This window comes from Salmo trutta, unplaced genomic scaffold (assembly GCF_901001165.1).
Source record: "Salmo trutta unplaced genomic scaffold, fSalTru1.1, whole genome shotgun sequence".
In the NCBI taxonomy this organism is placed as follows: Eukaryota; Metazoa; Chordata; class Actinopteri; order Salmoniformes; family Salmonidae; genus Salmo; species Salmo trutta.
In genome coordinates, this window is record NW_021822785.1 from 94,152 (window position 1) to 107,820 (window position 13,669).

The 13,669-nt window shown below is 44.4% G+C and overlaps 1 protein-coding gene across 1 annotated transcript in view; it reads right to left on the reverse strand.

The window, feature by feature from the left end:
- LOC115184545 (serine/threonine-protein kinase WNK1) overlaps positions 1-11,924 on the reverse strand; it is a gene marked incomplete at its 3' end in the record, with an annotated part of 99,872 nt that extends 87,948 nt beyond the window's left edge. Inside the window, exons 1-2 of the mRNA XM_029745397.1 lie at positions 11,326-11,924; positions 8,648-10,093 (exon numbers count right to left, since the gene is read on the reverse strand). Of these exons, the coding sequence (XP_029601257.1) occupies positions 8,648-9,460 (813 nt within the window). The remainder of the gene's footprint in view (positions 1-8,647; positions 10,094-11,325) is intronic.
- Between the last annotated feature and the right edge of the window lie 1,745 nt (positions 11,925-13,669).

The window sequence follows — 13,669 nt, forward strand, 5'->3', positions numbered from 1 at the left end:
AGCCATTGCCTCTGAGATCTCAGTGTGTGTGTGTGTGTGTGTGTGTGTGTGTGTGTGTGTGTGTGTGTCTCTCTTCGCTGCAGGGCAGACAAGGCAGAGTCACCTCCCTCACAAATTCCTTTACTCTGATTACTAACATCTCTGTGATAAGCCCCAGAGCTCAGGGCCGACTGAAGGATTACGTCAGAGCAGAGAGAGAGGGAGAGAAAGATAGACCTCCAGTATGACCTCTTAGTCCATTACTGTGTTGTAATATAGAATAACTGTGTCAATTTCCATCTTCTACATTCTTTATAGTGGTTTTCTCCCCCAAAAAACGTCTTGCTTCAGTGTGTGTGTGTGTGTCGCGCACATGTGTGTCTCGCTGTGTGTGTAGGCCTAGACTTTCCTTGGCGCAGGTCCTGGACCTGTAGCATAATGGAACAAGGAAGGAGAGCCAAGTGTAAGTGAAGAGTCTACATGACAACTAGTTTAAGGGCCATTAGAGCAGCACTCTGGGTCTACGTGGTGAAAAGTAGTGCACTATATAGGGAAAAGGTTGCTGTTTGGGCAGCAAAACTCTGCTGTCTACTCTCCGCTACAACACAAGGTCACACAGACCCGACAGGAACCACAGGAAACACGTCAGCGAGGGGGAGAGAGGGGAAGAGAGGGGGAGAGAGGGGGAGAGAGGGAAAAGAGAGACGGATGGCTAGAGGAATGGGGTGTTGCGCAAACTGAGTCAGGTTCTGTTTCTTTCACACTGCGAAAGCAGAATGAAGAACGTGTCTCCTAAAATGAGAGAGTTTACAGGTCTCCTCCACTGAGTTACAATAACACTGCTTTGTTTCCACTGTCTTGTCCTCTCTCTGACATCTTAGGACATGAGAGAGAGAGAGAGATGAGGTAAAAGAAAGAGCGATGACACTCATGACGTGAAAGTGAGAGAAAGCACAAAAAAATAATAAAAAGCCCAGAGAATAAGCTCAGAGCAAATATAATCTTTAGTGGCCCTGTTTTAGCTAGCAGCAATCTCTTCTCTGCCTACTTGCAACATTATAATTCCTGTGAAAGGAAAACATGAGAGATATAGATATATATATATATATGAATGAGACTCATGCGATACATGGTGAAAGCGAGAGAAAGCACTGAAAGAAAAGAGCTACGAGAGAGAGTACTCAGAACATATACAACAGTGCATTCAGAAAGTATTCAGACCCCTTGACTTTTTCCACATTTTGGTACGTTACAGCCTCAATCTAAAATGGATTCAATAGATTTCCCCCCTCAATCTATGCACAATACCCCATAATGACAAAACAAACAGGTTTTTAGAAATGCTTGCAAAATTTTTATTTTTTTTAAATGAAATATCACATTTACCTGTATTCAGACCCTTTACTAAGTACTTTGTGGAAGCACCTTTGGCAGCGATTACAGCCTCAAGTCTTCTTGGGTATGACACTACAGGCTTGGCACACCTGAATTTGGGGAGTTTCTCCCATTTATCTCTGCAGATCCTCTCAAGCTCTGTCAGGTTGGATGGGGAGCGTCGCTGCACAGCTATTTTCAGGTCTCTCCAGAGATGTTCGATCAGTTTCAAGTCCCGGCTCTGCCTGGGCCACTAAAGGACATTCAGAGACTTGTCCCGAAGCCACTCCTGCGTTGTCATGGCTGTGTGCTTAGGGTCGTTGTCCTCTTGGAAGGTGAACCTTCACCCCAGACCGAGGTCCTGAGCCCTAACCTACGGATTTCACGACTGGGAATACAGATGGTCAAAGATACTAGGGATGCACGATATATCGGGGAACATATCGGAATCGGACGATATTAGCTAAAAATGCCAACATCGGTATTAGCCAATGTCTAGTTTAACAGCGATGTGCAAAACCGATGTCAAAGCTGACGTGCATACCTATATAACATACCTATATAACGTAGGTACATGACGCAATGACGCCGCGTAAAATGTTGCGCTACACGTGCAACACAGCATTCCTAACCTAGCCCACTGTCTGCTGTGGGGAGCAGTCAACAAGTCCAGCAGTCATTTGAAAGAGTAAGACAATTTCAGCGAGACAACTCAAAGGCAAAATCCATTAAAGCCAAGATAAAGGAATTCATTGCCCTTGACAATCAACCGTTCTCTGTCGTGGGTGATGTTGGCTTTCGCCGACTGGTCGAGCACCGGTACACACTACCAAGTGCACTATTTTTCAAATGTTGCCCTACAGGAGTTACACAGTAATAGCGTCACTGCTATTAGCTTCACGACATACTATGGAACACCGTTTGGGTCTTTGCGTGTCAAAAAAGATACAGTAGCTCTGTCAAAGCTGTACAAGAAAGTCTGCAACCAAGCAAACACTGGCCACGAACAATGTGTTCTCAATACCGCGTTGGTAATAAAGCATCATTTGTCCGACTGCAACTTCTGGGGTAGCTAGCTTTAGCTTGGTACCTAGCTAGCACCAATACAACCAGCGTGAAAACAATGACCAGTAGAATGATTTCTTAGCAATGATTTCAGAATCCTTGTGAGTAAGTATTAGCTAGGTTGCCATTTGTTGTTCGCCTATTCAAATTGAACTTCAGTTCATGAAAATAAATAGCTAGCCAGCTACTTAACCCTGTTGCCCAAAGCTAACGTTATAAGCAGCCAGTTAGCTTCATCTGACTAGTGAGGCTTGACCGGACTGGGTTATGTATGTATTGTGAAGCTAGCCACACTAAGGATTAGCCACAATAGTGCAATTTGCGGTTTGCCTTCAAAATAAAAGTATTTCATTGACAGTGATGCAAATTAATACAAATAGTATTTGTATTTTGAAGGCAAACCACAAAGTCCACTATTGTGGCTAATCCTTATTGTGGCTAGCTTCACATAGATGGGTCCGACCGCCATCAATCAAATAAGAACTGCCTTATAAATTAGGGTTATTTTAGATAATGACACCTAGCTAACTATAGCTACTGAAACAGATTGTCATTTTGATGTGTTTTTTTTATGACCAGCACTGTAGGTGCGCGAGACAACTTTACCAGCATCATAGCATAGGTATCAATGAATCGTTGTGACATGAAATACGTGTGAGTGTAATCAATGTGTAATAATTACGTAAAAAATGTATGAACGCGTGAAATTATTATGTGACGTGCAGTTATATTCAGGTCCTGATTGGTCAAATAGTGATATTCGACGTGTATCTTTTTTGACACGCAAACACCCAAACGGCGTTCCATAGAAATCCTGGTTGAGAATGAAACGACTGAACAAATGAACAACGAAACAGCACAGCAAGTAAGTGAAATAAATAGGTTTTGATTATGTTTTACGAGTAATGGGTACATACGTAAATGCCAACAAAATAACTTTTTGGTCAGTGTGGTGTGTGTGTAAGTAACCTTTATTTAACTAGGCAAGTCAGTTAAGAACAAATTCTTATTTACAGTGACGGCCTACCTCGGCCAAACCCAGACGACGCTGGGCCAATTGTGCGCCGCCCTATGGGACTCCCTATGGGCTGGATGCGATACAGCCTGGATTCAAACCAGGGACAGTAGTGACGCCTCTTGCACTGAGATGCAGTGCCTTAGACCGCTGCGTTCATGTGTGTGTGTTAACTATTTAACTGTACTAGAATGCTTAAAAGGCCGCTAAAATTGTAAATATCGGTATCGTTTTTTACATTTTACATTTACATTTTAGTCATTTAGCAGACGCTCATATCCAGAGCGAGTGCATACATTTCATACATATTTTTTTCTTTTTTTTTTCTTTTTTGTACTGGCCCCCCGTGGGAATCGAACCCACAACCCTGGCGTTGCACACACCATGCTGGCGTTGCAAACACCATGCTCTACCAACTGAGCCACAGGAAACCAGGTGTATCATATCGGTGCATCACTAACAGATACCTTAAAAAAAAATGGTCTCACAATAGGCCTCAGGAACTCGTTGCTGTATTTTTGTACATTGAAATTGTCATTAATAAAATGTAATTGTGTTCGGTGTCCGTAGCTTATGCCTGCCCATACCATAACCCCACCGTCTGTTCACAACATTGACATAAGCAAACCGCTCGCCCACACGACGCCATACAAGTGGTCTATGATTGTGAGGCCGGTGGGACATACTACCAAATTCTCTAAAACGAAGTTGGAGGCGGCTTATGGTAGAGAAATTAACATTAAATTCTCTGGCAACAGCTCTAGTGGACATTCCTTCAGTCAGCATGTCAATTGCACACTCCCTCAAAACTTGAGTCATCTATGGCATTGTCTTGTGTGACAAAACTTCACATTTTAGAGTGGCCTTTTATTGTCCCCAGCATAAGGTGCACCTGTGTAATGATCATGCTGTTTCATCAGCTTCTTGATATGCCACAACTGTCAGGTGGATGGATTATCAAGGCAAAGGAGAAATGCTCACTACTAACAGGAATGTAAACAAACCATTATGGTGTCATTTCAGAACCCGTCAACCATCCCGCTAAGTTTGAGAGTTTGCGAAGGAGACCAAGTGATGCTGCAGTACTGAAGTCAAACCCCCTCTTAGTCTCTCTTTCTCCCTCACTTCCCACAAAAGAAACAAAACAGAGTTTAGCTCATCGCCAGAACTTCTCATAAATAACTTAACGTTCCACAAAGCTTAGCTGACTGCAGTCTCATAGCTCACAGTCATATCCCTGTGCCCTAATTCCATACAAGGAAGATGAAATAAAGAAGTGTTCCCGCGGCGACGAAGGATTTAAATTGCAAATATCAGTCAAGTATAAAGCAGGGTAGGCTAAGTAATTAAAAAGAGTGACTGCCTTTAAAAACCAACAAATCCCTTTGAAAACAGCCTATGTGGAATCGATATGAGTCAAAAACAGTTATTCTAGTGTCCAAATTTACTACAAAGTGTAAATAGGATGAAGTCAGTCTGGTCTAAAACGGAGTTTGGAACATCTGCACGTCACACCGGGTAAATGAAGGTTGAGGTGTCCACTTGCCCACTAACATAGGGTGAACAGCTGCGGAGGTTGCCCTCTACCCAATAGCAAAGACAGTGAGACAGACCTGCCCAGCAGCTCTGACTGTTTACAGAAGATAACACGTAGCACCATTTTTTACTTGAGAAACACTGCATCAAACACCTTTGATGGATGAAAAATTGTGCATCTGAAAAATCCTCGGACAAAATGTAAAAATTAATTACAGATTTCTGGGGAGGTTGAGGAAGTGAAATAGGCTTCCTACAGTGTCTCATGAGGGACAAACACCATTAACCAAAAGTGGAAATCGGTCAGGAGACCCACCTCGAAGACTGAAATCTAGTTTTTCTAATGAGCAACAGAAAAACACACGTATCAATCGGCGTGTTCATTGGCTCTTTAAGATTCTATCACTTAAAAAAATGATCAGCATAGAAAGTCATACAAAAACCTAAATGTAAGAGAAAGACATTTCAAAGAAACGCTAGGTTAAATCTGGCCCCAAACACGGACCTCCCGAGTGGAACAGTGGTCTAAGGCACTGCATTGCAGTGTTTGAGGCGTCACTACAGATTCGGGTTCGATCCCGGGTTGTGTCGCAGCCGGCTGTGCAAAATTGGCCCAGAGTCATCCGGGTTAGGTGGAGGTTTGGCCAGATGGGATGGCCTTGTCCCATCCTGCTCTAGCGACTCCTTGTGGCGGCCGGCTCATGCACGCTGACATCAGTCGCCAGTAGTACAGTGTTTCCTCCGACACATTGGTGAGGCTGGTTTCTGGGGTAAGTGAGCTGTGTGTCAAGAAGCAGTGTGGCTTGGCGGGGTCATGTTTCGGAGGAGGCATGGCTCTCTTGACCTGAGTCCGTACGGGAGTTGCAGCAATGGGACAAGACTAACTTGCCCCCCCCCAAAAAAAAAAAGTATTAATATATTTAAAAAATTCTGGCCTCAAACAGACAATCTGCATTGAGAAACAGACCACAGAAATTCTGTCTCTCAAGTCCAGCATGAATGGCATTAGAATAACACTCAGAGGTGCTCGGCCCCTCCCCCTCTACTTAGCCTGGCTTGGTGCTCAAAAACCTTGAAATTCCTTCTAAAACACGACCGCCGACAATGGCAACATCCCAAATGGCACCCTATTCCCTATAGAGTGCACTACTTCTGACCAGAGCCCTATGGGCCTTGCCGACTTCGTCAACAGTAGTGCAATAAATAGGGAGCCATTTGGGACGCACCTAAGATTATTCTTCCTCATTTTCCCCCACTGTCCCTCAAGCCCAGAAAACATTGACCAATTAAAATGTGGTTTCCTTCTAGAGTTCCTCCGCCCAACAACCAACTCTCAGCCCTGGCCTACAAAAGGACAGAGGGCCACTGCAGCATACAAGGCCAGGCACTCCTCTCTCTGTGTGTGTGTGTGTGTGTGTGTGTGTGTGTCTCCACTTCCCCTTTTCATTCTGCTCCCTCTCTTTGTCAAAAGCAAACATTGTCATCAAACCTTCGCTGCGCCTACTCATGACCTACGACCCCACTACCCCTCCCTCCTTTCTTTCTTTCATTCCCTCCATCCTTCTTTCATTCCCTCCATCCTTCTTTCATTCCCTCCATCCTTCTTTCATTCCCTCCATCCTTCTTTCATTCCCTCCATCCTTCTTTCATTCCCTCCATCCTTCTTTCATTCCCTCCATCCTTCATTCATTCCCTCCATCCTTCATTCATTCCCTCCATCCTTCATTCATTCCTTCTTTCATTCCCTCCATCCTTCATTCATTCCCTCCATCCTTCATTCATTCCCTCCATCCTTCATTCATTCCCTCCATCCTTCATTCATTCCCTCCATCCTTCATTCATTCCCTCCATCCTTCATTCATTCCCTCCATCCTTCATACATTCCCTCCATCCTTCATTCATTCCCTCCATCCTTCATTCATTCCCTCCATCCTTCATTCATTCCCTCCATCTTTCATTCATTCCCTCCATCTTTCATTCCCTCTGGGATGGGACTGCTTTGGATCAGCTATTGAGGGATGCCCACCACCCCCCCCACAACTCTTCACACACGTCACAAACAGTCATCGACCAATTGGATGCTCTCATGACGCCACGCCCACCCAGGCAGCGTGTGAGAATGTGTGTAACCCCACTCCCACTACTTCATCCCATGTCAGTAGAAGTGCATAGTCTGTCTTACAAAACTGTCTGACAAACAGTCATCCATCCATAGGATTACCCAGCCAGCAGGCCCAATAGAGGTCTTAACCCTACATGCAATGTACATTATGCTACCTGTGGTTAGAGTGGATAGACACATGTACGTAACATAACCTTAATCTACAGACCAGGAGCTCTTTATAGACATTAAGAATTCACTATTGGATGAGCTGCCTGGATGATGCTTGAAGGGGCATCGTCACGTCCACATGCAATCAGCTGCAACCAGGCGACTGAGTGATGTGATTCAATTCCATGGTTGTGGATTATAGGGTGGACTGTGATTGGACAGTTTTCTAGTATCTGAGCCCAACTGACTGCATGACTAACAAATTGTAGCATAAGTCATAGTGACAACAACAGTTGGAAGAACCATCTAGTCCACAGAGCTGGGACCAGGGCTCAGTCACAACTCACAAACATCTCTTTGAAAGAAAAGGCGGCAGAATAAGTGAATTTCAGCAGAGAGGGAGAAACAGCATCTTGTGACTTCTACACAGGAGGAAAACAGCTTTATTGCAGTGAGTGACCCGACCGCACTCTCTAAATGAGAACCTACTGAGTTTCATTAACAACATGGTTAACACGGACCCCCTGTAATGCATTCCAAATGGTGCCCTTTTCCCTTTACTGTGCCCCTGAGGCTCTGGTCAAAGTGGTCGATTATAAAGGGTATAGGGTGCCATTAGAGACATACCCCCTGAGTTACAGCTGTTTAGCCCCAAGGTGTTATTTTAAAACTAACCTCCGCCCCTGCTTACCTGACACCAAACTGAGGCTCCTTCGTGGAGGGATTTGGGAGTTAGTTATCAGTGACCGTATCACAGAGCCAAGCAACCAACTGCTCCTTCCACCACGTGAGCTAGATTCTAAACGGAGCTGTGAATTCAACTAAGATCCAGTCATATGACTGGCTGACAAACGTGAAACTTTCTAACGACACTCTCTCTCTCTCTCACTCACTCACTCACTCACTCACTCACTCACTCACTCACTCACTCACTCACTCACTCACTCACTCACTCACTCACTCACTCACTCTCACTCTCACTCTCACTCTCACTATGGGAATCATGACCACAAAAACAACTTCTTGTACAGATTAAGAATGTAGAAACTAGCAACAACATCCTGTGTGCCATTCTGTCTGTCTGGGCTGTTGCATCGGCACCCGCAAGTTGCACCCTTGCTGGGCATCATCTTTACCTCAGCGCTGCTCTGACATCATCCATCTACCAACCCTGTGTGATCTTTATCAGACGAGGTATAGCAAGCTACATCCTTCCTTCTGCACCTTATCTGTATCTTCATACCTGGGATATTTTGTGTACGCCAATCTATTTAGGTACTTTAGTTTGCCACTACAATAGGCAGCAGAGGAAGAATTGAGAGAGTATAATAAAACATTGCTTAAAATGTTACTCAGAGCAGTGAGTAAGGAAGTAAAGGACAGTAAATGATTGGGTTGTGTCTTACCTGCAGTTCGCACCACGCCACCTCCACTGTAGTCTCCGTATCCAGGCCCTTGTAGACCGTCTTGAAGGATCCGCGTCCAATCTCGATGTCAAACTTTAGGAAGCGTCCATCCAGCGAGGTCCCTATGGCCTTGGTCTCTACTTCCTCTATGTCGTCCTGAACCTTCTTCTCTGCTTCCCTCTTCTGCTCCTCTAATAGGGCCTTAGCGGCCCCCTTCTCCTTCTCCTCTCGCATCTCCTCTGTAACACTACCGCTCTCCTCCTCCGCGGGCTCCCCCGCTTTACTGGGCACCACCTCCTCGATTCCAGGAGCCTCTGCGGCGGCTAACGACGACAGCTTCTTTACTTTCTCTCCGCCGCAAACATCCAATACTGCCGTGCTTGGCTTTATCTGCACTACCATACCATCCCCTCTAGTACCACCACCAACACTGGGCCCTAATACCGCACTACAAGGCCCATCCCCTCCTTCCTCATCTGCCTCCACCTCGGCCACCGCCAGACACGGCTCGGGTACCACCACAGAGGGGACAGCCAGGGAGAGCCAGCCCAGGCTGGGGGGCTCACAGTCAGGCGGGGAGGTGAGGATGACGGCCTTGCTGGGGAGGTCTAAGGCGGTGGCGTTCGAGTCACAGATGACGCTGCGCCGGAAGAAGCGATGCTCGGCCTGTTTGGGGTCGCGGTCCATAGTGTGGCGGCGTCGGCGGACACCGTCAGTTCCCAAATTCTCACCAAGGTACGTGTCCGAGCTGGAACCATTCACATTCTTGGGCGGCGGAGGGAAAGGGGCAAGGAACTTGTCTGTTTCCGACATCTTGTTTTTTTTATTCCAGGGCGTGAGTGAGCAATGAGCAAAAAAAAAATCCAAAATATCAAGTATAAATAAATTACAAGGAAGAACCAAAACTTGAGAAAAAGTAACTGTAAACCGCAACCAACAATAAACCCAAACTTTTGTTGTGAAGAACCGAACACCCGTGTGTCTTCCAAACAAACTCCTGAGAGGGGGGAAATATATAATATGGGTATATAAAATAAAACCTCTGGAGAAAACCCTCTGGAGTTTGGATGGGGGGGAGAGTTAACTTAACAACAACAGTTACTATAACTTTTACAGCGCTCAGGGGTGGTTGGGCCCAGAAGAGGGGGCGTTCTTTTATAAATGGAAAAGAACAGGAAACAGTCACAGAGGAGCAAGCGCTGATGATGACACACAAGGACCGTCAAATCCACACCATCCATCCTGTAGCGACCCAGAGATAGCCTTCATTGAGCATAAGGGACCACAAGAAGAGGAGGCCAGATAGTCTGTACTAGCATGCTCAGGCTGACTGCTTGGGCCTGGACAGTGGACAGCCTCTGGCGTGTCTCTGTAGTGATGGTGGGGGAGGGAGAAATCTCACTCACACCATTAACTCCACTGCCTCCAAAGCCAGGTCCAGATTCACTAAAAGAGAACAGAGGGAGAGTGAAGGAATGAGGCAGAGAAGTTTGGTTTAATTGCATATCCAAATTTAAAGTAACTGTAAACCTCAACCCTGACTCTGCTTGACCTCAGGGTTACAGCGTAAAACAATTCAGAGTAGCTTGGTTTGGCATGCACTACCGCAGCTGCAGAACAGGAGACTTGGTTTTGCACATCCCAAATTGCACTCTATTCCCTACATAGTACACTACTTTTGACCAGAGCTATTCCCTACATATAGTTTACTATATGGCAGTGGTTATCAAACCTCTCCTCAGGGGAACCCTAGCCGTTCCATGTATTTGATCTATTCCAGAACTAGCTCACCTGATTCAACAAATCATCAATCCCTTGAATAGGTGAATCAGGTGAGCTAGTTCAGAGCTACAAAAAAATTATGAAAAGGTTAGTGCTATCCGGGATCCTTGGGACATCCCTACCCTAAACCTCCTGTAGGTTTTCGTTTCAACACCAGTTGTAACTAACCCGCTTCAGTTTATCAACCAGCTAAGTATTAGAATCAGGTGCGCTAGATTAGGGTTGGTGCGCTCCAGGAACAGGGTTGGAGAGCCATGCATTAACCGTTTAGGAGTAGCGTCAGAGTTGGGATGTCCCAAGGATTCAGTTTAAAAACGTTTCCATTGTGGAAGGAAGAAGGGTCCCCGATGAGTGGTTTGAGAACCACTGATATGGAAGTGTGCAATTTGGGACGCAAAACAGTGTGGCATCTAAAAACGAATTAGCTCGCTACCCATTCCATTACTCTAGTTCAGAAATGTATGGTCATGTCTGAATATTAATTAAAGCACCAAAAAAATGTCATTCCCCATAATTGTACTATTAATATTTTTCCACTAGTAATGTATAATATCGTTTACCAGATTTCTGACCATGCGCAGATAACTTATTAACTGAGATTTTCTTAGAAATCCCAAAATTAAGATAAATCCGAAGTGACTGAAATGTAATTACAAAGAAAATGTAAAAAAACATCTGAACCTGGTTAAACATGACACACATGAATGACATTGACGGGTCGCCAATCTGAGAATGAATGATCTCATTAACTTCGTGGGTCGAATCGATACCGTGAGCAAGCTAATATTATTTATTTTATACCGAAAAACATTGACGCTGTCAATAGTATCTGATAACGGTGACTCGATTTTGTATTATATTTTCTTCCGATCATAAATGTTACGTTATTCATTTACCTTTATTGAAGAGTACGCTCTGTGGCCTTTCCCTTCCCACTCGTCTTTATAGCTAGCTAGCATAACTGGCTAACCATGGTGGAATAGTTCGCTAGCTACACTTGTACAGTGCTGTCTTGCCGTAGCTATAATGAATTCTACAACGAACAGACATCTATCGACTGTCAAGGGGTCTGTACCAAAGCGAGTTTACAGCGAAATAGTTATGTTATTTATCGTCAGCTTGGACAACTAGCTAGCTAACTTAGTCAAGTAAAAAAGCTCGTGAGGAACATAAACGAAGCAAGGTAGTCCTGGTTACTTTACGCTCGCGCTGAATATGGATAGTCTCGCGCATAAAATGACTTCCAGACAGAGCGCACGATGCAGATAAATAGTTAGCGTTGTTATAACAAACTAGCAGTAATTGCAATAGTGTCCAATGCCAGGCATGTTAAGCAAACCCAGCCGACGCAACACAACGCCGATACGGTAGGTTTTCCACAGCACGCGCTATAGCGAGCCGTAGAAGTTAGCTAAAAAACTATTTCGTAGTGAAACAGCCAAGAATCAAGCTAGTATACCTGGATGTCATTAGCCTGTGTGTCAATATGCATGCACTTTCCAGCTACATCAACAACATGATTGGTAAATGCATTACCTTTTGTATCATGGCCATTCTCCCGTAGATCGGCTGGTTGATACTTGAGTAATTCAACAAAAATGTGCAACGATAGTCCTAGTTACTAGTATTAGATCACATTCGTTTTTTTGTTAAAATGTGCAAGAATAAACGCGCATATCTACATTCCAAAGCGACCGTATGCGTTCTCAAGACCGCCGTCTTTCATTGGCTTTAGCAGCTACCTCAAGCAGAGCGAGAAAGCCACGTTCATATCGGGGTTGTATCCAGCAGTTCTTCTCTCCCTCCTATTAGATCAGAGCGGACAAAACAAATTCCTCATCTCTCAGCCGCAATTCCAGATGACCTCAATTTTACTCCATCTCCATGCGATTACTCCGCTACAGTTGTATTACGATGTGAACACAGAAAGAGCAAGACATCCACTGCGGTTCAATTCTCGTTCACTCGTCTGTTCCAATGACTCCGTTCGGATCGAATGCGCTTTTGTTATCCACAAAACAGCAGACAGAAAATGACAACACAATGTATGTAGGCAAAGCCTCTCTCCTACGTGTCCACAGTCAGATGTTGCCGTTTCAGGTCGCTAACATAGCCTACATACAGCTGTTTCCCTTTGGTTCGCTTCATTCACAGATGTCAGGCATGTAAGGTTTGATGGAGCGCTGACTGTGTATCTGGTTGCTAACTGCTCTAGCCAAGCTATGAGCTTCCAAACTGCGTGTTGACGTGGGGTCCTCGTCAGCCAGTCGCTTTTTTTCCTTTTTTTAAATCAAAGACCTGGGGGATCGCGCCTGCTTCCACACTGTGGCGAGACCGAAGCCAGCGATAGCAGACTGGATTCAACATTTTATACGGATACACAGTCCAAAAAGACCATGGAGTATGGGGACATGTCACTTTTTATCCGGGGGAGAGTAGGCTCAGACTGTCAACTTCCCTGCCCCCTAAAATGATTCAGCTATAACATAGTAGGCTAAGAAGAGCTCTTAACGTTACTGTCTCACAGTGATGCGTTATCATTCTGTGTGAGTGTTTTTTGTTGAAAATACCACTTTTTCATGTGGACAATGAACACCATTCATTTTAGCTTTTCTTAATGAGAATAATATACTTATTTGTAAATGTCAATCAGAGTACTTCTATTGAAATAACATTACAACTAATTACATATGATATAGCACCTGCGAAAAGTGCTTGTTTCCAGATGTTGGGATGGAGCGCCTGCGCAGAAGTGGAGCTTATCGAATTTGTAGTCAATGAAGGAGGAAGTATAATCCGAGTATATTGACATTCATGATGTTTTGAAATCCATTGAAATGATATACTGTAGATGACCATGTGTGTTGTTCGGGTTGTGTGGCTGTCAAATTTAAAGTCCAGGTTCATCATTAAAAGCTATTCGTTTGGTCACTGCAAATGTATTGCACTACAATTCCCAAGCACAACATTGACACACCGCGAGATCCACGAGGGGATTTTAGTTTTCATCGGATAATGATGTGTAAACCAGCCTAATGCGTTTGGCCCCATTCTTTCATTATAATGGATTGTCTTTGTCTGAAAGTTGTTGGTTGAATAAGCAATTGGAAACGTTTACATATTTGTCTTATTGTTTGTGAAAATCATTGTATTACATCACTGTATTGTCAACGTGCAAATCTTTCAGAAGTAGGCTAGTTTGAAAATGTGTATTTATAGGGTGGTACAATTTCCTGCATT